Raw genomic sequence first — 23,607 nt, 5'->3', positions numbered from 1 at the left:
AATGACATTACTGTAATGTGAAGGCTGAACTAAAACCCCGTCCTGATGTCGCAAAGTAACATTAAACTAAAACTTTCACTTTTTGCGTGTTTTTTGCTGGTAGCTTTGCCGCTGTTTTCTCAAGATGCTTTTTTAGAAACAAAATGTTGTTTTTAACAATTTGCCTAGGGTTAGTGAAGTTGATATTAGATGAAAAACAGCCCCAGTGGAGCTTCAGTTAAAATCTTTTCTATACCATATACACTCCCGATTGAAAAATGGCAAAAATCATATTTTGGATTGGATCGTAACTAGGTTCTAAGTAGAAATTCAGCATGCACCATGAAGAAATGGGAGTGACAGAAAACATTTTTTGATCATGCAATTTATTGAAAACAACGCTTAAGCTGAAAGAGGCTGTTTTACAGCTGATCAAAAGTTTAGGACTACACCTCCAAAAAACCCTTAAACCACCCAAAACAGAAATCAAAGGTCCAAACATGAACTCTGTTATGAGCAGCTCCACCGTTATTGTCGATCACTTCAAAAATTCATTGCGGCATGCTTGTTGCAAGTGTTTCCATGTGGTGAGTGGGAGCATTTCTCCAAGTGGTGAAGACGGCCGCACGAAGGGCATCTACTGTATGGAGCTGTTTTCCATTTTTGTAAACTTCCCTTGCCATCCATCGCCAAATGTTCTCAATTGGATCTCTCCCCTTTGACCCTACAATCCAACTGCTATACACAGAATGTGGACTTACTCACTGAACATAATGTGCCTCCACATGTCCAGCTTCCAGTGCACATGTTGCCGATACCAGTGCAAACAGGCTTGACTGTGAAGAGTAGTCATGGCAGGCCTCCTGGCAGCCCAGTGAGACCAGAGATTGTCTGTGAGGAGAGCCGTCGGCCATATCGTCTTGCAAATCAGTAGGAAACTGCTTGTGGTTTTTGAAGCTGACAGGGTGAGGAAACTGTTTTCTTGGCATGTCAGTAGTAATACGATGGCACCTATCCAATATGGCGGCCAACCAAACCGGTTTGAGAACCGGTTTGACCGGTTTCGTGCGTGTGCGCATGCGCGTTCAGTAATACGATGGCACCTATCCAATATGGCGGCCAACCAAACCGGTTTGAGAACCGGTTTGACCGGTTTCGTGCGTGTGCGCATGCGCGTTCAGTAATTCGATGGCACTAGTCCAAGATGGCGGCCAGCCAAACCGATTTGACCAGTTTCGTGTGTGTGTGCGCATGCGTGTTCAGGTGTGGAAATACCACAGGGTATCAGAGGGGTTATATGAGTTTATGTGTTTTTAACGGGGTTTTAATTTAATCAAACCATAGGGTTTTTAATTAAACTATTTTTTCACTTAGGTGTATCGCAACATTCAGTTATGCATGTGTTCTTAAAAGCAATTCTTTGTTTCTTGTTTCATTCTTGGCGGAGTGGAAGCTGTTTTGGTTCACAGTGCGCCTTAACAAAGAGGGTGTGCTCTAGTCAAAAGTGTTGGTAATAGTGTTTTAATCACACTAATTTTCTAAATCTGACAATGTCTCAGCTTGCAGTGAGGCATGCATTTTATTTTATAAATGGCACAAATGGGAATTTCTTCTGAATGGGTGGTGTCAGCATGTTCACAAGCGTTTCATTTAATCAAACCCCTAGTTTTAATTTAACTAGTTTTTACACATCTACTGGGGTTTCTTTCCAGGGTTGATGCGATCATTTTATTTAAAAATCGGGATTTCGGAATGTTGAACTAAGAGTGAGACAAAGCCAGACAGCTAGTTTTTAACACAGTAAATGTTACAAATAGCATTCAGTCCTTTAGAAAATAAATGCTATAAGCAGCCAGTATCGCTCTTTTCATCAGCCCTTTAGAAAATAAACGCTACAGTGATACTTCTAAAACCAGTCGCCCAGACCCGCTCCAACTTTTCAACAGCTGGCTAATTGTTTGAATTTGTTCAGGATTGTAAAAGCCCACCGCGGGTATCACTTAGTTGTTGAGAGTACCATGCGAACAAGGGCCCTACCTATTGTTTAAAAGTGGCCAGTATTGGCTCTTTTTGTAATTCCTCGACAAGGTAAATGGGGCAGTTGGTACCAGTCGGGTGGCGACCCCGCCTATTGTCTGAAGTATCGGCTCCTTTGTAATTCCTTGAGAAGACAAAAGCCCTGTAGGGTCTCATTTAAATTGATTGGAGACATCTTGTTTCATTCTTGGCGGAGTGGAAGCTGTTTTGGTTCACAGTGCGCCTTAACAAAGAGGGTGTGCTCTAGTCAAAAGTGTTGGTAATAGTGTTTTAATCACACTAATTTTCTAAATCTGACAATGTCTCAGCTTGCGGTGAGGCATGCATTTTATTTTATAAACGGCACAAATGGGAATTTCTTCTGAATGGGTGATGTCAGCATGTTCACAAGCGTTTCATTTAATCAAACCCCTAGTTTTAATTTAACTAGTTTTTACACATCTACTGGGGTTTCTTTCCAGGGTTGATGCGATTATTTTATTTAAAAACGGATCAAACGGGCCATTTCTTCTGTAAGGGGTTTCATGGTTTCAGAGTAGTTTTTAACACAACAGATAGTCGCAAATAACATTCAGCCCTTTAGAAAATAAACGCTACAGTGATACTTCTAAAACACGCTGCACACAATGTCACCTTTTCCCCCAAAGCAGCCAGTATCGCTCTTTTCAAACTAATCGTCTTTTAAATACACTCATTTTGTGATTCTGGTGTCACACCATGCACCGATGCAAGCATTTTATTTATTTAAAAACGGATCAAACGGGCCATTTCTTCTGTAAGTGGTTTCATGGTTTCAAAGTAGTTTTTAACACAACAGATAGTCGCAAATAACATTCAACCCTTTAGAAAATAAACGCTACAGTGATACTTCTAAAACCAGTCGCCCAGACCCGCTCCAACTTTTCAACAGCTGGCTAATTGTTTGAATTTGTTCAGGATTGTAAAAGCCCACCGCGGGTATCACTTAGTTGTTGAGAGTACCATGCGAACAAGGGCCCAACCTATTGTTTAAAGTGGCCAGTATTGGCTCTTTTTGTAATTCCTCGACAAGGTAAATGGGGCAGTTGGTACCAGTCGGGTGGCGACCCCCGCCTATTGTCTGAAGTATCGGCTCCTTTGTAATTCCTTGAGAAGACAAAAGCCCTGTAGGGCCTCATTTAAATTGATTGGAGACATACCTTTTCTTTTTGGAAACACCCACCCTATATAAAAAACACGCTCAGAGCCCGATACCCTGAGCCATTTACGCCTCAAGATTCGCTGCAGAGCACACCATTTTCTTTGCGATCATCAACACTAACATCGTTCTTTATAACATGGACATCGTAAACGGTAAGTAAAACAAAACCTATTATTGGATTTTTAAAAAGTGTTATGTTAACATATTATAGGATATTCAAACTATCTTTTTTTCCTAAAACAAAAGCTTAATTTTTAGGAGTTCGGGAGAACGGCCCAGGACCCTTTTCTTTAGAAACGGGCGCTTTTACAGCTGGAACTAGTTCTCTAACAGGCACAAGGTGTGTACAGCATTACTGGATTTTTAAACGTATGTATGTTTTAAACTAGCGATTGTTTTAAATTATGTAATAACGTTTTTGTTTGTTCCAGGGTTAACAAACTGAGCAGGAAAACATTCAGACACCGCTACCACAGAGCCCTACCTTACATCAGGTGTGTATACAACGGGATGTATAGTTGTGTATTTTTTTTTAAAGGGGTTTAAACAATTACAAATGTTCTAAACTGACCGTTTTACACCTACAGACCCACGCCAGAGAACCGGGTGTGTGGAGAAGCAGGACCATCCCGAATAACGCACACTACAAGGTAAGCATAGGCATATATAAATTAGATAAAAAGAGATAGAGAGGGAGACACGCTTATTCAGTTTGAAATGGGTACATGTATAATATGTTTTAACACATGTCTATCTATCTTCACAGACTGCAGAACAGCACCCCTCCTCATAATGATCAGGACACCATACGATTCCAGACGTTTTTGGAATGTTTAAGCAGTATCGACCTCCCAGAACAACAAAAACCTGGAGCTTTGTGCAACAGTGGAGAGTCAGAACCGATCTTCATCAGCGAACCTGCAACACCCCCGAGTGAGTGGCTACCTCGCGATTTCTCTGATGTTTTTGAGTACAGCATGTCAGATTTTGATCTAGTTCATATACCCACCACCCCAGAATGTGTCAGAAATAGCGTTGATTCACACATAGATTTCGAAGAAGACGGCATAACAGACTCTCAAATATCAGCGGCGTATGATGCTTACATAAAGCTTCCAGACGCTCAGCCTGCTGAACAAAGTCATATAGCTTCAATAGCTGATAAATTATGTTTGATTGAAGCTAGACTCAATCAATACCACCAAGAAGCACAGGTACAAAGGCAACAGTTTACCAAACTCATAAACAAAGTGTGTAGTACATTAGACAACATCTGCAGCAAAATTTCAAGTCCCTGACTTTTAAAATCCAGACCATGGACCCTCCAAATAAATTATTTAAACATAATAACGGAACCTCCACTCCTGTTAGATGTTTTGACTTAGAGACTTTTATGCAGTGGGCTGAAGAAACAGATAAAAAATTAGACGATATTATAGCTAGACTTAATAGGGTGCCTGCATCAGCCTCATCCGATACACATCCTTGTCAGACTGTTCCTACGTCTGCTATTGCTGATGGGGCTATTGTTGCTAATAATAGTGATAGTACAGCTGGTGTTGCTCGGGCCGTTGCTGTTACTGATGCTAACCATATAGCTTGTGCTGCTGGTGATTTTGCGTCTGATGCACAATCTAGCCGGGTCACCTCTGCTGCAGCTACTGCAGTTGTTATTGAGCCCGTTGTGCAGTCTGGGTCCGGCAGCCGCTCTCAGTCACACATTAGAGAGATACCTAATTTTAATGCTCGCGAATTGCGTGAACGCCTTGATTTTAGGGGTATAAGTCTCGATCATCCAGAACAAGTGCCGGCGCGAGTGCGCGAGTGCTTAGCCAATGTGATAGACAGAGCTGTGGCGGGATCCCAACAGGGCAGTGTTCTAAACGTGGTCCTGCGTGGCCCCTCGCTGGCTTCAGATGTTCAGGCTGTTTTAAACGCTGATGATCGGTATGATCCGGAGCTGTTTCTCGATCAAATTGCACAAGTTATGCAGAGTAATGATGAATCTATCGGTGATGATGAATTAGAGTTTATTGTCACGGTAGCTCAGAACAGTAGTGGCGGGTCTCGCTTAAGACTGGCGCACATACCTTATGATGAGATTCTCTCAAAGAAAGGCAGACATTTATACACACCAAACAACACAAACAACAATTTGTGCTTCTCCCTATGCATAGCACATTCATTAAACTCATCATCCTCTGAGCATGAAAAACTTGCTACAGCTAAACAGATGCATGCTGAAGTAGGTCTATGCGACACACAGCAAGTATCATTCTCTGATGTCGGTAAATTTGAGAAGCACTTCAACATTAAGATTGTAATCTATTACCACACAGAAGGGCGTAAACGCCTGGAATGTTTTTACACACATGAAGAGCCAAACCCTAACACGTTGATGATGTATCTCCATAATCAACATTACCACCTGATTTTAAACCCGACCGCTTTTTTGGGGGGATCCTATGTGTGTAATTTCTGTTACAGTATATATAATACACCATTACAGCACAGCTGTAAACATAGATGTAACACATGTTACACACTCTGTCAACATCACAGGGGACCCACAGTGAAATGCAGCGACTGTAACCGCATCTGCAAATCACAACACTGTTACCAACAACACAAATTACCTGAATTAAAACACAACATGATCCCCTGTGATAATATGAAACATTGCATGCACTGTGGCACCACATATAGAGAATCCAAGAAATTGCCACACAAATGTGCGCAGCCTAGATGCGAGCACTGCCGCGAACCTAAATTAGCAGGAGACTCCGACCATCAGTGTTTCATACAGCCTGTTGAAAAACAGAAGCCTAACGATAAATACATTTTATATGATTTTGAGACGCGGTACCACAACGGTAAACACGAGGCTAACTTTGTGTGTGCGTCTGATCTGAAGGGCAATAAGTTCACATTTAATACATTAAAGTGTGTGAAGGCGTTTGTGCAGCATTACAGACGCCCAAGGTTTCGTGGGTACACTTTCATAGCACATAATGCATCTGGCTTTGATAACTACATACTCCTCGAGTACTTTGTCAGACAGAGCATAACACCTAGTGTCATAATGAGCGGCAGCCGTGTGATTTTAATGCATGACAGGGACTATGACCAGCGGTGGATTGATTCGTTCAGCTTTTTGCCCATGGGCCTTGCCAAAATACCCTCTGCTTTAGGTTTTCAAGACCTGCAGAAGGGCCATTTCCCACACAGGTTTAATACGAGGGATAATGAGCGTTATGTGGGCCCGTACCCAGACCCCACCTTCTACGGCTATGAGCACATGTCTGAAAGCGATAAGGTGCGATTCATGGAATGGTACCAGGTTGCCTCACAGAATCCCTTTGATTTTCAGGCTGAACTCAGGCGTTACTGTGTTAACGATGTTGATGTCCTGCGTAAAGCATGCATCATTTATCGTGACACGCTACTGGGTTGTACTCAAGTTGATCCATTCATGTATACCACCCTGGCTGCATTTAGTATGGGTGTGTATAAAACGCTGTTTCTGCCTAGAGACGCGCTCGCTCTCACGTATGAAGGGGCATACGTTGAGCAGAACAAGACGTTTTCTAACGTCTCTATTGAATGGCTTCAATATGTGTCCCACACCACCAACAAAGTGGTAAAACATGCTCTCAGAGGAGGCGAACAGAGGGTTGGACCGTATTTTGTGGACGGTTTTGACCCCACAAGTAATACAGCTTATGAATTTGCAGGATGTTTTCACCACGGTTGTGTTAAATGCTACCCCGAGAGTGAAGTTAATCCTGTCAGCAAAGCATCCTATGGACTGCTGCATCGCATGTTTTGTGACAAAGTTGATGCACTGAGATCACAACACAGTGTGAGCGTAATAGTGATGTGGGAGTGTGAATGGGCTGCCTTGAAGCAGACAGACCCTGCAGTTGTGGCTTTCATGCATACGTACAGAAAGCCAGAACGCCTGAATCCCCGAGACGCCCTTTTTGGCGGTCGCACAAATGCTCTAAAGCTGTACCACAAGACTGCTTGTGATGAAAAAATATTTTACTACGACTTCACCAGTCTCTATCCCACAGTGCAGTCTAAAAAAGACTATCCTGTAGGACACCCTCAAGTCATTTACACCAACTTTGACAAGCTAGAAAATTATTTCGGCTTTGTTAAATGCACAGTGCTCCCACCTAAGGGTCTTTTTCACCCCGTCCTACCCTACAGATGCCATGGAAAACTGATGTTTCCACTCTGCAGCATGTGTGCTGAAGACCAGAACCAGCATACTGCATGCGGGCACAGTGACAGTGAGCGGGTGTTGAAAGGCACATGGGTCTCATTTGAGCTTGAAAAAGCTGTTGAGAAGGGATACAGGGTTCTTGCTGTTGATGAGGTGTGGCATTTCCCCAATAAGACCGACACATTGTTTAAAGACTATGTGAAAGCCTTCCTAAAACTCAAACAGGAGGCCTCGGGGTATCCTGAACATGTGAACACACCTGACGAACAGCAGAAGTACATAGACGAGTATTATGAGAAGGAGGGAATAATGCTAGACCCATCCAAGATTTGTGTAAATAAAGCTGTTCGTAACTGTAACAAGCTGTTGTTAAACTCGTTATGGGGTCGTTTCAGCATGAGGTCAAACATGGCATCATCTGAGCTCATTACAGACCCTTCCAGATTTAGCCAGCTAATGTTTAGCGACCAGTACGACGTGCGTCAGTTTTGTTTCATCTCTGACGACGTCGCAATGGTGCAGTGGCGCCACGCTGATGGTAGAGCTTCCCGTGTGAAGGACGTTAATGTCTTTGTCGGGGCCATGACCACTGCACACGCCAGACTCATGCTGTATGATTTGCTAGACAACTTGCAGCAGCGCGTGCTGTATTGTGACACGGACAGTGTCATTTTCACGGCACGCCCTGGCGAGTGGATGCCTCCTCTAGGTCCGTTTCTGGGGGATCTCACAAGTGAATTAGATTGTGGAGAGGATGGTGTGGAGGATTACATAGCGGAATTTGTTTCCGGTGGGCCAAAATGTTATGCGTATCACACATCGCTGGGCAAGACCCAGGTCAAATGTAAAGGCGTCACACTGAATGCATTAAACTCGAAAGTTGTCACCCACGACTCCTTGAAAGGTTTAGTCCGCAAGTTTGTAGCCAATCAGACATCAGACGCACACCTAGTTGCCGTGTCTGATAGCATCAGACGCGATAAAAAGAAGCTTCATTTGAAGAATGAAACCATTGTGAAAAAAGTTAAAGTTGTTTACAATAAGCGCCGTGTGCTCCCAGACTTCACAACCCTTCCTTATGGATTTTAAATTAGAACAGGGGTTTGACGCCCGGTTGCAGCATCCGTTCAGCATGGTGGTCAGCGGTCCCAGTAACTGTGGCAAGACTTTTTTTGTTAAAAACATAATTGAAAACTCTTCCAGGATTATATCATGCAGCATTGATAACATTGTGTATATATACTCATGCTGGCAGACACTATATGACCAGCTTCTTAAGATAAGAAACATAAACTTTGTTAACGGTATACCCGAATCTCTTGCTGATGACACCCTTCTGCCTGCAGAAAAGAACAATTTGTTAATTATAGACGATGTGATGAACGATGCAGCTAACAATTTAGAAGTACAAAATGTGTTCACAAAGTATGTGCATCATAGGAATTTGAGTTGTATATATCTAGTTCAGAATTTGTTTATTCAGGGAAAATCCAGTAGAACCATTTCCTTGAACACTAATTACCTAATATTGTTTAAAAATCCGAGAGATAAATATCAGGTTATGCTTTTAGCCAGGCAAATGTTTCCGGGTAATACTAAATATTTTATAGAAGCGTTTAATGATGCCACATCGACAACATACGGGTATCTTTTAATAGACTATAAAGCTAAGACCCCGGACTATTTAAGACTCAGAACAAATTTACTGTCAGACCGTCCGGTTGTTTACATTCCAAAACAAAAATCAGCAAAGAGGTGAGAGGATGTCATCACGCATGCGGAGGAATCTGTCTCTGTTGGAGATGATATACAGGGCTCCTCCTACTCTACGCAGAGTTATTATTAGTAATTCAAACTTAGATTTTATCAATGCATTGTGTGAGATAGCCTTTAATGTATTGCATGGTAACATTCCACTGACCAATCAGCAGTACAAACAGCTAAAAAAGAAAAAAACAATAATCAGACTGATTGCAGACAAAAAAATAAAATCTTTGAAAAAGAGAAAGACAATCAACCAATCTGGAGGGTTTTTACTGCCGTTATTAGGGGCTGCAATCCCTTTCATAACCAGTCTGATAGCAAACAGGTGAAAATGGAACATGTGCAAAAGATGTTTTTGGTACCCCAACACCAGTTGGACTTAATAAAGCAACAGCAGCAGCAGCAGCAAACAGGCACCATCAGACAACAGTCTCAGAACGAGTTGGACAAGGAGATGTTACAAGTGTTACAAGATTCTGACATAGATGTGTATGAGAAGGCTAAAAAATACAGCGATATTCTCCAAAGATACCTCACCCTTGTGAGACAAGGTGCCCGTGAAAAGAATGTATTGTCTTTATCATTACCTGAACAATTTAACAGGGATGTGCAACCCCAGTCGGCGGACACATTGCCTGTTCATGGTGATGCCGGGGTGAGGGATCTTGTTGCGGAGAATGTTTTAACACACATACCTAAAAGGAGTAGGAGGAATGCAGAACTTATTCTATCAGCGGTGAACCGTTCGCCACACTTGATCTCTTACAATGACAAAGGCGAAATTGTTGTTGATAAACAAACCATCCCTGGTTCACACATTTATGATCTAATTAAAGCCGTCACAACCACACACACACCTTCTGAGGGTTTGAGACCTATCGGCTGGACAGAGTTTTTAAAAGCTTTCTCAGATTTAAACATACCGTTATCAGCCATATCTAACACAGGCATACGTAAGACCGTCGCCTTGTATAAAACCGATCACACACCAAAAAAGAACACCCCCGGTGGACCGCTGCGACATAGTACACTAAAAAAAATAAAGAATAAAAAAAACAAATTAAAGGGGGGTCCTGTAGAGTGGTTGGATTTTTGAATTCAGGTTTTTTTTTTTTCTTATTGCAGAAATTGTTTTTCTGCTAAAAATATTTGCTGTTTGGTGTTTTTCTACTGTTATGTTGTTGTTTTTTTTCACTTATTGCTGCTAAATTGTTTTGTTTTATTTTCTTTTATTACTGTTAAATATTTTATCTCTTTTATTACTGGTTAATGTTTGATTTCTTTTATGTTTAAACAAAGTATGTTATGAATCTATATATATATATACGAGATTTGATAATAAATACCATTGACTCGATTAAATCATGCTCTCATGTTGTTTTTATTATTATTCTCATTAGTACATATCAGTATCCACATTGCACACACACATAATCACTGCATACAGCAACAGGTTGTATGTTGTTGACAAATCGACACACCATAGCATCATTACAAATTAAATCAGACCCATACATGTTAAGCAGGCGGGCATAAGATACACCATTTTGCATATGATATAAAAAAAATACACAATGTTGACCGCATGTGATGGAGAAGTCGTTCTGCACTTGTTTTCCTGAATATAAAACAGTGGAGCAGTTTTTTAGAAGAAACATCTTTATTGCTGGGGGAAAACTGTCTAACGAGTGACCAAAACTATCAAAAAAATAACCGCGTCTGTCTCTCGAAATATAAACAGCAAGCCAATGTTCCCCTGGCATCGTAGAAGGGTGGGTGTTTACAATACACATAGCAGGGAGTCTTTGAAGCCGTTCAGTGGTTAGTTGATCATAGGCTAACACGCCTAGGAAATGTGTGTTTTTATTGATAATGCCGCCGACCACGGCTGATAGTTCTATAGTGTTCATGACCGTTTTTGTCTCAATAGTAGTCCAAGAGCACCTGTCTCATGTTAGATATTTCAATGACTGAATCAAATACAGAATAACACAAGAGGTTCACGGTACGGGGTAGTGGATTTCTGAAACGGGTTTCCAATCTCACGTTCCCAGTTTTAATTAACGACACATTCCCTGAATGTCCTTCGTCAGCTTCCAGATTGAAACAGAATAAAGTGTAGCCGTTACCAAAGTCGTCACGTGTTATGGCCAACGATCTGTCCTTTAAATGTCTTCCTGTGGTTTGTATCAGCTGGTAAAATTCTCTGATATAGTGTTTTCTCTGGAAATTTGGCTGGAATGGTTTAGCAGGATAAGCCTGACTATCAGCATATAAAGACATAAATTCTATATCGCAGTTTTCAAAATGAAATGGATTACGCTGGTAGGAGCCTGTGTATGCTTCATTGTCTATGAATGCAATGATGACAAATTTAGGTATCCTACCCATAAATAAATTGTCATTTGTTGATATTCTAGCCCCTGCAGGTATGGAGAAGGTCTTTAAAGATACTCTGTCTACCGTGTATTTTGCGTTTGCATGGTGCAATGCCTTGCTGTGTGCAAGTCTGACGCTAGGTGATACACTAACTTTCTTGACAAAGAGACTGGCTGAGACAATTTTAACTCTGTATGCATTGGCATCCGCTGTCATGAGAGCAAATTCGTCTTTAGAGCGCACAAATTTCAGCGACAGGTCGATTCCATTAAGTAACAGTTTTTCTTGAAAAAACAGGTCTGCATGTACTGGTGCAATCAATTCAACAATACTACTATTTGCTGTGTAGCCACCTCTGGTCATCAGACCCTGGTTCTCTCCTTCTATAGATGTGTCATTCATGTGTGATGCTGTATCCTTACAGAATAACCCAGTGCTGAACTGTGTGTCTAAAGTGTCCTTATTATAATTGATAAGACATTCTATCACACCTCTGTATGGATATGTATTGGATGATTGACTAATGAGCCGGTCTCCCAAATTAATATCGACTTGACTAAATATGCTGCATCCAGGATAATTAATAAATCCTACATTAGCGTCCCTAGCCAGGTTTGAGCCATCAGCGTTTGTGATTCTCACCCGTGTGTAGATATATGAGTCATTTAGATCCAGGTAATCTTCACCCGACGATGAGATGTAAAACTCGATCGGCCCTCCATCAGTGATTGCAGATACCGGTGGGATTTCAATAAATGTACTTTTCTCAATGCTAGTCTGTGTGTATGGGACAGTAAAAAGATCGAGCTCTGTTTTTACACATTCTCCAGAATGACTGTGTAACAGTGCCATTTAGAATATGTCAAGCGCTGCAGTTTTTGAACGAGTGGTTCTGGGTCTCTTCACTCTGCGTGACGGTGTCCGTTTGGTGGCTCTCCTGCTAGGTTTTGTGGTTTTACGCTTTTTAGACAACGGCTGCCCTGGGGGTGGGGTCTTAGATGGTTTGGGCGTATACACATACAAGCCGTTACCGTCCTGCTTAGTGGTTGAGGGTCTGGTTATGTTGGTTATGACATCAGACACTATGCCCGATGCGGCTGTTTTTAGGTGTGGTTTGACTATGCTGACTCCTTTTTTAAACAGCGGTACTGCAAATCTAAACAAGCTACGGAACAACCCACCCAGACCTGTCCCATATTGTGTACTGGTCCCAACATACCCTCCGAGCTCTCCACCAGCCTGTGATAAGTAGTATTTTACATATTTTGAGTCATCAGAGTTGTAGACGGCCATCCTTTTTTTTCAAAAATGCTGTGTTATCGGTCGGAAGTGTAACTTGACAAACACTTTGCCGTATAAAAAGGGTATGTGTTGATTTCGATCGTCTTTCAAATCAATTTCTATGTCGTCGATTAATGTCTTTGACACAGGTGTGTAGTGTGGGCTGTCAAATTGTAGAATAGGCAACCGGCGGTCATCGTCTGTAATATTTATAGCTCTTAATAGCCTCGCGTGGGCGTCACCCACAAGCTGGTAATCAACGATATCTGCATAAATAAAGATGTTATATTTTCCCCCGTATATGTCTGCGGGGTGCGGGGCATATGTGTTTTTATAATGAAGTGCAAACGGTTCTCCTGTTTTGAATCCTAGGATTTCCGCCAGTCTCCCTCTAAATGTGAGAATAGTCCCCCTAGGCCCCATAACACAGGCATGGTTACTAACGGCGTTGTACTGCATTTTAATGTCTCCAGTGGCTTGGTGCTGTTGACATTTAAAATTAAATTCTTTTATTATCTGTTCCACAGATGCATAATGGCCCACAGACAGTTCGATCATGGTTATGGCTATGGTTCCATCTTTGACGGGGTCATGAATTTCCACTTCCGAATCTGATTGTGGAAAAGTCCGCCATATGCGTGGGTACTGTATCTCTATAACAGCGACCTCATATGGCTGATCCAAAACAATAGGTTTTGCTAGCTTTGTTCTAAAATTAGATATCTTATTACCCGGGTAAACATGTGATGAAGCATTCGAGAAGAGGCTTACATAGAAGCCTGCATTGTTGTTCTTTTTATTCATGCTTTCTCAGTCTATGCTCAGTGTTGAATGAATGTGTGTAGAGCTGCGCCATCTGAGTTAATTACGCCTCAACGATGTCTTTTTCTGGAATCCACGAATTAAAGCTGTTGGGCCATCCTAGCCATTTCACTAGCACCTGCTTTTTCCGACCCACTTTTTTTCTAGCCAATATGTTTTCAATTTTAAATGTTTTGTTTTCATCAACAACCACACGTTGTATCTCAGGCTCATAAAATGACCCTTTCAATACCTCTCCTGCTAGATCCACTAGTCTGTACACTGGGGGCTGTCTCCCTATACGTTCCTTGACTGTGAAAATCTCATCGGTGTAGGTCTGCTCGTATCCTTTTCGAAACTTTCCTCTCAGTTTTGATATTCGTACAGTGTCACCGATATTAAATTTAAAGCGCAGTTCCCTCTGAGGCCTCGTTTTGTACAGCGCGTTGAAGACCGACTTCTCATTATCCTTATTCACCTCTGCCGGAGCCATTTGGATAGATCTGTGATAAGCATTGTTATATGCTTGTGTGAGATCTGGTATGATATCTACATATCTCCGGGAGTTGGCTGATGTTAAGTACTTCCACATTCTACCCTTGAAGCTACGATTGAATCTCTCGACAATACTGCATTTAACCTCGCTAGCTGTTGAGAAATGCTTGATATTATATCGCTTCATTAGCTGTTTAAAGGTTGCATTATAAAACTCTTTGCCTTCATCTGTTTGTAGTTTCACAGGGATCCTACCCTCACTAAGTATATCCTCAAAAGCAGCTGATACAACAGACCCTGTCTTGTTTGTTAGGCATCTAACCCATGCGTATTTTGAGAATACATCTATACATGTTAGCAGATATCTCACATTATCATTATCTGTCACATATTCACACATGTCAACCAGATCGGCTTGAAACTGTTTGTCGACCCCTGTCACCAATACTCTATTTCTGGGGAAATGGATCCTCGCAGGTTTATGGAGTGTGTAGGTGTCGTCTTGTTCTAAATAATGTTTGACCTGAGATAGTGGAGGTGTTACACCTGATGCCTCCCCTGCCGCTATACGTAGCTTATTTAAACTGGCTAACCCCGCAGGATGGGCTGGATCATGATATATTTTATGCAATGTGCTTTCCATGATTTACAAACCACAAATGACTATGATGTTGATGTTAACAAGTCTTTTTATTTAATTTTCACAAAGACACAATCACAGACAATGGATACTTGGACACCCCACATTAAACCAGATGTAACCCAGCCCAGTAGTTTCCAATCATGCGGAGCATGGCTGGTTTAACACGGCGGGCGCAAGTACTTGCATCTAGCAGGTGCCCAATGTTGTCATTAATGGCGCATACTATATATCGCTCTGATCTCAGTTCACACATGATGTGTTCTGCAACTCTGCGGATTTGTGTTCCAGACCCATCTGCAGTGGATGAGCGTACAAACAGCCGGATGGCAGGGATGAATCGCTCAGTCTGGAGCCTTATCATCACATCATCATAGTAGGTGTCGAAGAAATACTCAGACAATTCCTGCAAGCAGCTGTGTTGCACCTGACTGGGGTGGCCTGTTTGGCATCCGTAACATGTCTCTTGTATAAACTCATTCAAAGCCAACATTAACAGGTGGAGAGTTGCGAGTTTGATGTCGATTACAGTTTCATCCCACAGGTCTGATATGAGGGGGTCCTGCGAGCATTGTGGTGAGGGTGGTGGAGTCTGGAGGGTCGGGATTAGCAGCTCTGTTGATGGTGACTCCAACAGGTCCCACGAGGGCGTGTCATTCTCTGTAAAATGAAAACCACAAGCTCTTAATTTGTCACATAGATACACACTCAACCCCACACACCCGCACATTAAACCTACCAGTTTATTGTTCAGCTGTCGGAAGGTCTTATGATTTTAGGTTTACACAGGGTACCAGGCAAACCAGTCTTCGGACAACTCGCCAGATCGTCAAAAACAAGGCGCTTTCTAATACTCTCGTACGCAGTGTTGAGTCTGTCCCTCTTGATCGCGTCATCAATCTGGCTAAACAGACGCGACAAACCTCTCCAGTCGCACCACTGTATAAAAAACAAGTCCTTAAACCATCTTGTGCGCTCTTCGAGGTTTAGAGGGTATGGATTTAACCTCCAGTTTTCAAGCCCTCTGGAAGCAATAAGACTATCCCTGTCATCACATACACTGAGAAAAATAAAGTCGTCGGGGTTGCGATTGAAACGATCAGCCTCAACCCTGTAAAGCTCAGGGCCTGATGCACTGTTCCACTGGGAAACATACAGCAGCTCTGGGAAACCCACATTGTCCAGGTCCGCACACACTACGGTGCGGAAGAGCTTCCAGTTTTTAGTAGACATGACTTGGGCTTCCCCCCAAAACAATCCCTCACCACAATCTACACTAAGCACAACTGTCCCTTCGGTATATTTAATGGCATACACATACCCTTCGACGCCTCGATATTCTAACTTGAATACAGTTCCATCTGCGGCGTTTCCACAGCGTTGCTTTTTACGTTGAGGACCCCGACTGCATACTCCTGAAGACATACCTAGAGTGCCTATGGCATGGGCGATGTCCTGGCTGGGTGTCATTCCGAGCTCCATAGGTCGATGCGTCGGGGATCCTTAGCGAGCGCGATGTGTCGGTGCTCTAGGTCGATGCGTCGGGGATCCTTAGCGCAATGTGTCGGTGCTCTAGGTCGATGCGTCGGGGATCCTTAGCGCAATGTGTCGGTGCTCTAGGTCGATGCGTCGGGGATCCTTAGCGCAATGTGTCGGTGCTCTAGGTCGATGCGTCGGGGATCCTTAGCGCGATGTGTCGGTGCTCCTCAGACCGTGGCGGTGATGCTCTTAGAATGTGAAAGGATCGCTTTTATACCCATACAACCTAGCACATCCCACTAGGAGGAGTCGTTCCCGCCCAGAGGGTAAGAACACCTGAACACGCATGCGCACACACACACACGAAACTGGTCAAATCGGTTTGGCTGGCCGCCATCTTGGACTAGTGCCATCGAATTACTGAACGCGCATGCGCACACGCACGAAACCGGTCAAACCGGTTCTCAAACCGGTTTGGTTGGCCGCCATCTTGGATAGGTGCCATCGTATTACTACTCATGTCTTCCTCACTTTGAAGCCCATCCCTAACATCCCCCACTATATGGCACATTGCTTTTAATTTGGTGATGGTACTAAGGCTCACTACGATTATACCGCAACTTGGGTTTTGCGGAACACAAGAGTTCTGACAAGAGTGAATCGCAGGATTAAGCTGTTTGGCATTGGCACAGAAGATATAGCAAGTTTTTAATGGGCACATCCCACATACTCAACTCTGCTTCTCAACCCACAAATGCATTTTCTTAAAAATGTGGTACCAAAAAGCATTGTTACAACAGTGACATAATTGACCAAATACAAATTTCCTTACTTTTTAAACAAACTTTATATATAACTACTAGGTAAAACACTTTTCACTGTGAATTATTTACAGTAAGTCCATATTCTGGGACGTCATTTAAACAAGTTTTGATAAGAGTCTGCCAGATATACTCGGGGCAGTTATTTCTCCTGGTCTGACAGATTTGGGACACTGTGGGCCCAAGCTGTTTTGACTGTGTGATTATTGTATGCTGTTTCTGTTAAAGGGGTCGAGGTACTAGCTTTATCACTGCATGAGAGATCGTTCAAATTGGGCCAGAATATTTAGGCTAAAAGTGACAAAAGTAGTCATATTTCACATTTAGCCACATGATCCTCAGTTTATGAAAAATGTTGATTAGTGGCACCTGCACTAAATATTGGGTGTATTTTTAAATATTTGTTCTTCTCACATAAACTGTTGGCTGTTCAAGATGAACTTGGATCCCATACCTGTCCCCTACCTGTATCTATCAATGATTAACATCTTTAGTCAGACAGGAAGTGTTTGGGTCAACACGGAAAGGACAGGAGAGGCCTGGAAGTCGTTTTACATAAAACTACAGCCTCTGGAAGGTAAAAGTTTGGTGCTGGGATATTTGGTTGGCTACGAATTAAAAGAGGTAGCTGACTGTTGTAAATTATGCTATTTCCTATGTATTTGCTCTAGATGCGTGGTGAATAGGATTATATAGAGGATGAGAAGTAGGGCCAACTGCAGCTGGATTGGGCCTGAGATCCCTCTGTCATCACAAATTTTTACTGGTAAGTACAATTTTCTACTTCCACTGTAGCAGAATATTAAGGATTGCATTTATTATCTCCCCTTGTTAATGCCCACTAAGTGAGATGGAGTGATAAACTATCTCAGATTCAACTCTTTTTGGCATGAGCTGTAGCATTTTAGTTTAATATTTTAGTTATAATGCTCAAAAAAAGTTTGATGTGTATTCTTTTCTGATGTGTATACAGAGAAAAAATAGACTTTAATAAATATTATAAGAACTTTGTTGTTGCTTGTTAGAATCATTCAGCATTTTTAGCCATTGATAGATAGTTATAGAAATCTGTTAAAGAAATCTGCACCTGAGACGATGTACATTTTCATTCTCCTTACTCAATAGATGAAATGTTACATTACAAACATTCATTTTCTAAAAATGCTGAAAATTCTGAAAGACTGACGGAATGCATCCTGAATAATTTGCACAGTTGCAAGAGGAAAAAATATTGTCGCAGGACTTAATTATCATAAACTACGTATGATTGACTGGAGAGAATCCAACGAACTTGATGTATAAGAAACTGGAATCAAAATGGAAGCTTGTGTGTATGTGTGTTGATTTCTCACCAGTTTCTGGCAGTATTGTGTACTTTTTTGCAAAAATTCTCTTGTGCTTTTGTGTGGTACTGTGTCTTTTTTTCTCAGCCATTAAAAATGAGCTGTGGCTCTTCCTCATCCCAGCCGGCCTGGCTGTCATTTTACTTGGGGTGTTTCTGGAAGAGGTGGGCTTCTTCTTGCGCAATATTTCCTCATTCAGACGTCAATTTCTCTACCTTTGGATATTAGGAATGTATCCGGTAACTGCAGTCTCATCTCACACCCACACAAACACAGAGCTCCTTTTATGAACTGAGCTGAAATTGCATGCTGATGTGCTCCAGTCCAGCATGCACTACAGCTGAATCTTACTGCTGTTTTCTGTTTCCTTTAGGTGTTTGCCTTCACATCTCTGATAGCACTATATGTGCCCCGTTCCTCTTCTCTGTGTAGTTTCATTGCTTCTTTGTAAGTTACCAAGAATGGACTATAAAGACTTGCTGTGATCACGGGTTGGTTGTATATATCCTGTCCGAATGTGTGTATTTGGCACAGGTATCACTCTATCACCTTGTTGAAATTCATGGGACTGATCACAGACTTTTTTGGAGGGAAAGTGCGTATGCTGGCTATGTTGTCTGGACAGCAGGTAACTCCAGATCCTTTTCCCTGCTGCTGCTGCTGCTGCCTCCCAATGGTGACCATCAACAGGTACACAGCAGCAGCCACAAATCTGAGTAAAACACTGCCACAGCACGTAGAGTGAAATGATTAAGGTCTTATTAGGCACCAGGTATCATCTCATGGACATTGTAGAGGTGTCATCTCATCAGATCATGTGCCACTAATGTCTATAATGGCTTTTAGTACTTGTGTATGTTACCTGGATGGGAATTTGCACATATATTGCACACACTTCCTGCATGTATATCCTTTGTGTTGGTCTAGCTGTGTTGTGTAAAATGTGGTCGATACAGTAGCAGACTGTCATGTGAAAGTCTTGTCCCTTCTCATGTGTGCAGCAGCAGCCGGGCCTGGATGATGGCTGCTGTCCTGCAGCTCTCTGTGGTCCGCAGCATCTTGTTCTTCGTGACTTTGGTGCTGTGGACAGATGAACAGTATGACTATGGTGATGTGAGTTGTTTATAAAAATTTTGATCTATGCTTATTTTGCCAGTAAGGATAACTTCATGAAGCTCAATCCAGTGCTGGTGTTCATTTAATAGAAGATATACATTATTTGTCCCAAAGCTGGGAAATTTGTTACAGCAACTGGGTTTAACACAACAAAGACAAAACACTGTCAGAGTAGTGTCAGTTCCCAATCTTGTGCAAATATTTTCTTTCTGAAAGTAACTTGTTTCAAGCTAGGTTCATATATAATAGTCATAATGGTTGTAGATGGTTACTGACAAAGGCTGCAAAAAGGCTTCTAAACTGTACAGGGGGAAGGTCATGGAGAACCTCATATGATTCACATTTCTGCAGAACCACTGCACATTGTATGCACTGATTGTTCATTTTTATAAAGGTGGTTTGAACACTATGAAGCTCTCTCACACTCCAAATAGCTTTAAGTAGAGACTGCCTCTGTAGTTATACTATGTTTAACATTTGAAGTACAATGAGGCTTTGAGCCCAGTCTTACATGTTCAGTCTATTTCAGATAACAAATCATCTCATCTGAACTGAAAAGCACTGGATAGACTGAAGAATAAAAAGTGTAACTATCGTCTTATTTTTTCCAGGTGGGTTCAGTTGACCCCAACCTGTATGTGAACAGCATCATAGGTGTGTCAACTTTCGTGTCCTTTTATGGCCACCTATTGTTTTACAAAGCAACAAAGAGTGTGTTGCATGGCTATGGACTGAGAGCCAAGTTCATCTGCATCATCCTGGTGCTGGTCCTGTGTGGCCTGCAGAGTGGCATCTTAGAGACTATGGGGGCTCTGGAGGTTATCCCCTGCACACCACCTTTCTCTGTCTTGGCCCGGTCTCAGTGTAAGTGACAGCACATCTGGACTCCTCCAGTCTTTTGCCTCCCAATCCGGTTTTACTCAAATAATTCTGCAGTTATTCTTGACATGATCAGTCACAACACTCAGACAACATTTTTCAAACAAATCTATCTTGAAAAGTATTAGATTTTATTTTCGCAGGGTACACCCTGGACAGGTAACAAGCATGCAGAACAGGTCTTACACTAACATGATGTGTCCTTGACTGAGACAGAATTCTAGTGCAACTGAGATTTCAGTTCTCAATAATACTAGATAAGTGCTCAACAATCTAATGTGAGCAAATAATAAGATTTAAGACTATAAACCGGAAATATAAAAAAATTCTGTCATCACTTTGCTAAAACTAAAGTTTGATTTCTTTGAGTATGGTTATTGTATGGTTATATTGTTACATCGGCTATAGTTTTGAATGAAAACTCACTATCTCACAAAGATGGAAGCACTGTTGTTTCACCCAAAGCACTCTACACTGCTTGTCCTGTATTGTGCGTTTCTTGTCCAATCTTAGTGATCTACCACTACAGCGTGATTGTGGAGATGTTTTGCATTGGCCTGTATGCCCGCCACACATTCCGTAAGGTGGAGCCGAGTGAAATGGAGATGGAGGAGCCGCTTGATGTATGGAGAATGGAAAAGGCCGTCCAAACGGAAGAAATTCAGGCGATGCATCAGAAGGCCAGCGTGCTATCAGAGGAGGTTCAGCCTGGTGGATGTCTCATCAACGCCTCATATAGTCCCAGTTATGACAGTGACAGCGAAGACAGCCTGTGCAGGATAGAGCATGCACCTCTGGATGGTTTCCACTTTCCTAAGGCCAAAGGTCAGCACTCAAGGAGTTCAGAGACAGTGGAGCCCAGGTGTGCGGATGAGCCCGGCGTAGCTCTGACACACATTACTGTCAGGGCTAATGTAAATGACCTGGAGTCAAAAGATGTCACTGTGGTTTGACCAGTGGAATAGAAAAGCCCATAAGATTAAGCTTGACTGCTGAAGATGCAAAAACTAGCTAGGAAAGGGCACTTTGAGCAAAATATACTGCTAAACGCTTCAATTATACATCAGATCCTGATGAACAAAATATTTAACTTAAAATTTGATGAAGAATGTAACAACTGACATAACATCAGTCAGTGCAAACTGAAATCATCGAGCCTTTGAGGGCTGGATTCAAGATCAGGTGAGAAATAAAAAAATATTCCCTTAATTTGATGATATTTTGCAACATATTATTGGATATTCTTTAAACATTGCACCTCACCCCAAACTGCTCTGAAATGGTTGTGAAGTGCTAGTTTTACCTTACACACACTTTGCACTGCCCTTCCTTTTGTTCTACACATAACATTTTGATCATTTTAGTCATTTTTGGCATTGCATGCTTGTTCTGTTTCTGCAGTACTGTCTAAGCATGATACCAAGTAGTTGGCAGCTTTTTCCATTTTGTTGAATATTGGTTACTGGCAAACAGTTCGTAGGTACATTACCACCACACTGCATTACTAATGCATAACATCCTACCAGGCCTATGTTTAAGACAAAAAAAAAGGCACATCAACTATTCACTTGAATTTCAAGACTACTGAAAAGTGATGACCATCCCTAGTCCTGGCTTGGTTGTTTGTGGGGATGACCAATAAGACAAACACTTACACACATAATTATCTCATTTAGGATAATTAGGAGACTGTGCAGAGATATTCATCTAATTTTAAATGTGGTCCAGAAACTTCTTATTCATGTGTTTTAGGGTTTGGACTAACCAGGCTGGCTTATAAAGGTCGCCAAAGATTATGTGCTTCTAAAATCTTTAATATATATTTTGTTCTCTCTATTGTTCTTATTATTATTACATATTATTACATTGTTGTACTTATTAATCCCACACGTACTAATTGTTGTGACCTGAGGAAAATGAATGAAATAAATATAATGTTACAACATAATTGAAGTATTTTAAAGCACTTCAAACCCGTGCTCTTTAGAACTGTGTATATATGTAGAGATTTGTTGCTTCTGTTTTTTATCTTTAATTAACAGAGTCTCTGAGTCTACAATTAAACGTGACATGTAGGATGATATATGTATATATGTGTGATATATAACCACAATAAATCCCTGTCCAAATTCAATTCAAACTGTCAACAAATTTAATATTTTTCTGTGGAAATAATTTGGTACATCAGGAGCTAGTAATGTACCAGTAAGTAGATGCACATTCTTGCAGGTGTGTACAGCTGTTTTGCTAACTTTGACTTGACCTCTAGAACCATCTGTAGCAGGCATAATTTGAAGTAATGGTTTTCTGTGCAACGTCATCAGTCTTTCATGTAATTGTGGAGGATCCTCAGTCCACTCTTCTTTATAGTGTGCCTTCAGTTAATTGAGGTTTGAAGCACTCTTTTATGCATCGTTCTCTGAACACCCAGTGCACTCCAGTCAGGCTGAGGCCTGGACTTTGACTAGGCCGGCACAAGAACAATTCTTTTCTTTTGCAGCCCTTCTGTTGGCAATTTGCTGCTGTGCTCAGGATGATTGGGCTTCATCCACACACAAATCTGTGTGTAAACAAGTGTGCACAAATACACCTCGTTTGATTCATCAGTTTTCTTAGCTGTCCTTGTTGACACTATATGAACAAATTTTTAGCTGTTGTGGATCATAGATATGAACACTGCTTGTGTGCTAGCTAAAAGTCCAGCTGCTGTATTTCACAGGGAGAGAAAAGAAAGAGATCTAACTTGACTCAGAGATGGAGAAAGATGAGAAAGACAGGACAGGAGAGGAAGAGGAAGAGGAGAAGTTAGATTTGAAGGCAAGGACTGCTCAGTGGTGTTTGATAAACTGTAAATGTAAGTCCTCGTGTTTTTAAATCAGATTGGGTCTCTACATGTCTTATTATGGTTTTTCATAATGTAAAACATGCTGCAAAACAAACTAGGGTAGATTAACTGTGTTATGTAAAGGCTGATAAAAATACTGTGCAGGTTAGTTTACTGTGATGTAATGGATTTAAGTAAAAGAACTGTAACTGGTGCACAGTGGCTATGGTTTCACAGTCAGAGTTAGGTTACATAAAAGCCAGCAGAGGTGAATTTGAAGTTAAAGTGATGATGCTCATTCACTGAATTCCACCAACTGTATAGTGTCTAGTATGAAAACAGCATAAACAGAATACTG

At 41.7% G+C, this 23,607-nt stretch overlaps 2 protein-coding genes and 1 long non-coding RNA gene across 5 annotated transcripts; 2 read left to right on the top strand and 1 right to left on the bottom strand.

Annotated features, from left to right (window-relative positions):
• Nucleotides 1-3,780: 3,780 nt before the first annotated feature.
• Nucleotides 3,781-10,256, top strand: LOC113028083 (uncharacterized). The gene is made up of 2 exons (XM_026178073.2): nucleotides 3,781-3,846; nucleotides 3,963-10,256. The coding sequence occupies exon 2, from the start codon at nucleotides 4,512-4,514 to the stop codon at nucleotides 8,514-8,516; it is 4,005 nt and encodes a 1,334-aa protein (XP_026033858.2). The 5' UTR covers nucleotides 3,781-3,846; nucleotides 3,963-4,511; the 3' UTR covers nucleotides 8,517-10,256.
• Nucleotides 10,257-14,818: 4,562 nt separating this feature from the next.
• LOC113028086 (uncharacterized) lies at nucleotides 14,819-16,341 on the bottom strand. Its single transcript, XR_013904063.1, has 2 exons — nucleotides 16,215-16,341; nucleotides 14,819-15,447 (listed from the first exon to the last, which is right to left on the bottom strand). It is a non-coding gene; the product is annotated as an uncharacterized LOC113028086 (long non-coding RNA).
• Nucleotides 16,342-16,789: 448 nt separating this feature from the next.
• Nucleotides 16,790-22,559, top strand: LOC113013928 (organic solute transporter subunit alpha). 3 transcript variants are annotated; one of them, XM_080294714.1, is made up of 8 exons: nucleotides 16,790-17,664; nucleotides 17,759-17,853; nucleotides 18,518-18,669; nucleotides 18,804-18,877; nucleotides 18,965-19,120; nucleotides 19,432-19,543; nucleotides 20,158-20,410; nucleotides 20,939-22,559. In XM_080294714.1, exons 2-8 carry the CDS (start codon nucleotides 17,787-17,789, stop codon nucleotides 21,376-21,378), a joined length of 1,254 nt encoding a protein of 417 aa, XP_080150840.1. In that variant the 5' UTR covers nucleotides 16,790-17,664; nucleotides 17,759-17,786; the 3' UTR covers nucleotides 21,379-22,559. The 3 variants fall into 3 exon arrangements, with proteins under 3 accessions (XP_080150840.1, XP_080150841.1, XP_080150839.1); XM_080294715.1 differs by having other exon boundaries at nucleotides 16,790-17,853; XM_080294713.1 differs by having other exon boundaries at nucleotides 16,790-18,669.
• Nucleotides 22,560-23,607: the final 1,048 nt, after the last annotated feature.

The sequence above is a fragment of the Astatotilapia calliptera genome, chromosome 20 (assembly GCF_964374335.1).
Source record: "Astatotilapia calliptera chromosome 20, fAstCal68.1, whole genome shotgun sequence".
Taxonomy (NCBI): Eukaryota; Metazoa; Chordata; class Actinopteri; order Cichliformes; family Cichlidae; genus Astatotilapia; species Astatotilapia calliptera.
This window is presented reverse-complemented; position numbering and strand designations above follow the sequence as displayed.

Excerpts from the sequence above, each read along its gene's own strand:
- LOC113028083 (XM_026178073.2), top strand. The coding sequence starts at position 4,512 with ATGGACCCTCCAAATAAATTATTTAAACATAATAACGGAACCTCCACT.
- LOC113013928 (XM_080294713.1), top strand. The coding sequence starts at position 18,382 with ATGTATAAGAAACTGGAATCAAAATGGAAGCTTGTGTGTATGTGTGTT. Across the intron at positions 18,878-18,964 it reads TGTAGTTTCATTGCTTCTTT|GTATCACTCTATCACCTTGT; the intron begins GTAAGTTACCAA and ends TATTTGGCACAG. Across the intron at positions 20,411-20,938 it reads TGTCTTGGCCCGGTCTCAGT|TGATCTACCACTACAGCGTG; the intron begins GTAAGTGACAGC and ends GTCCAATCTTAG.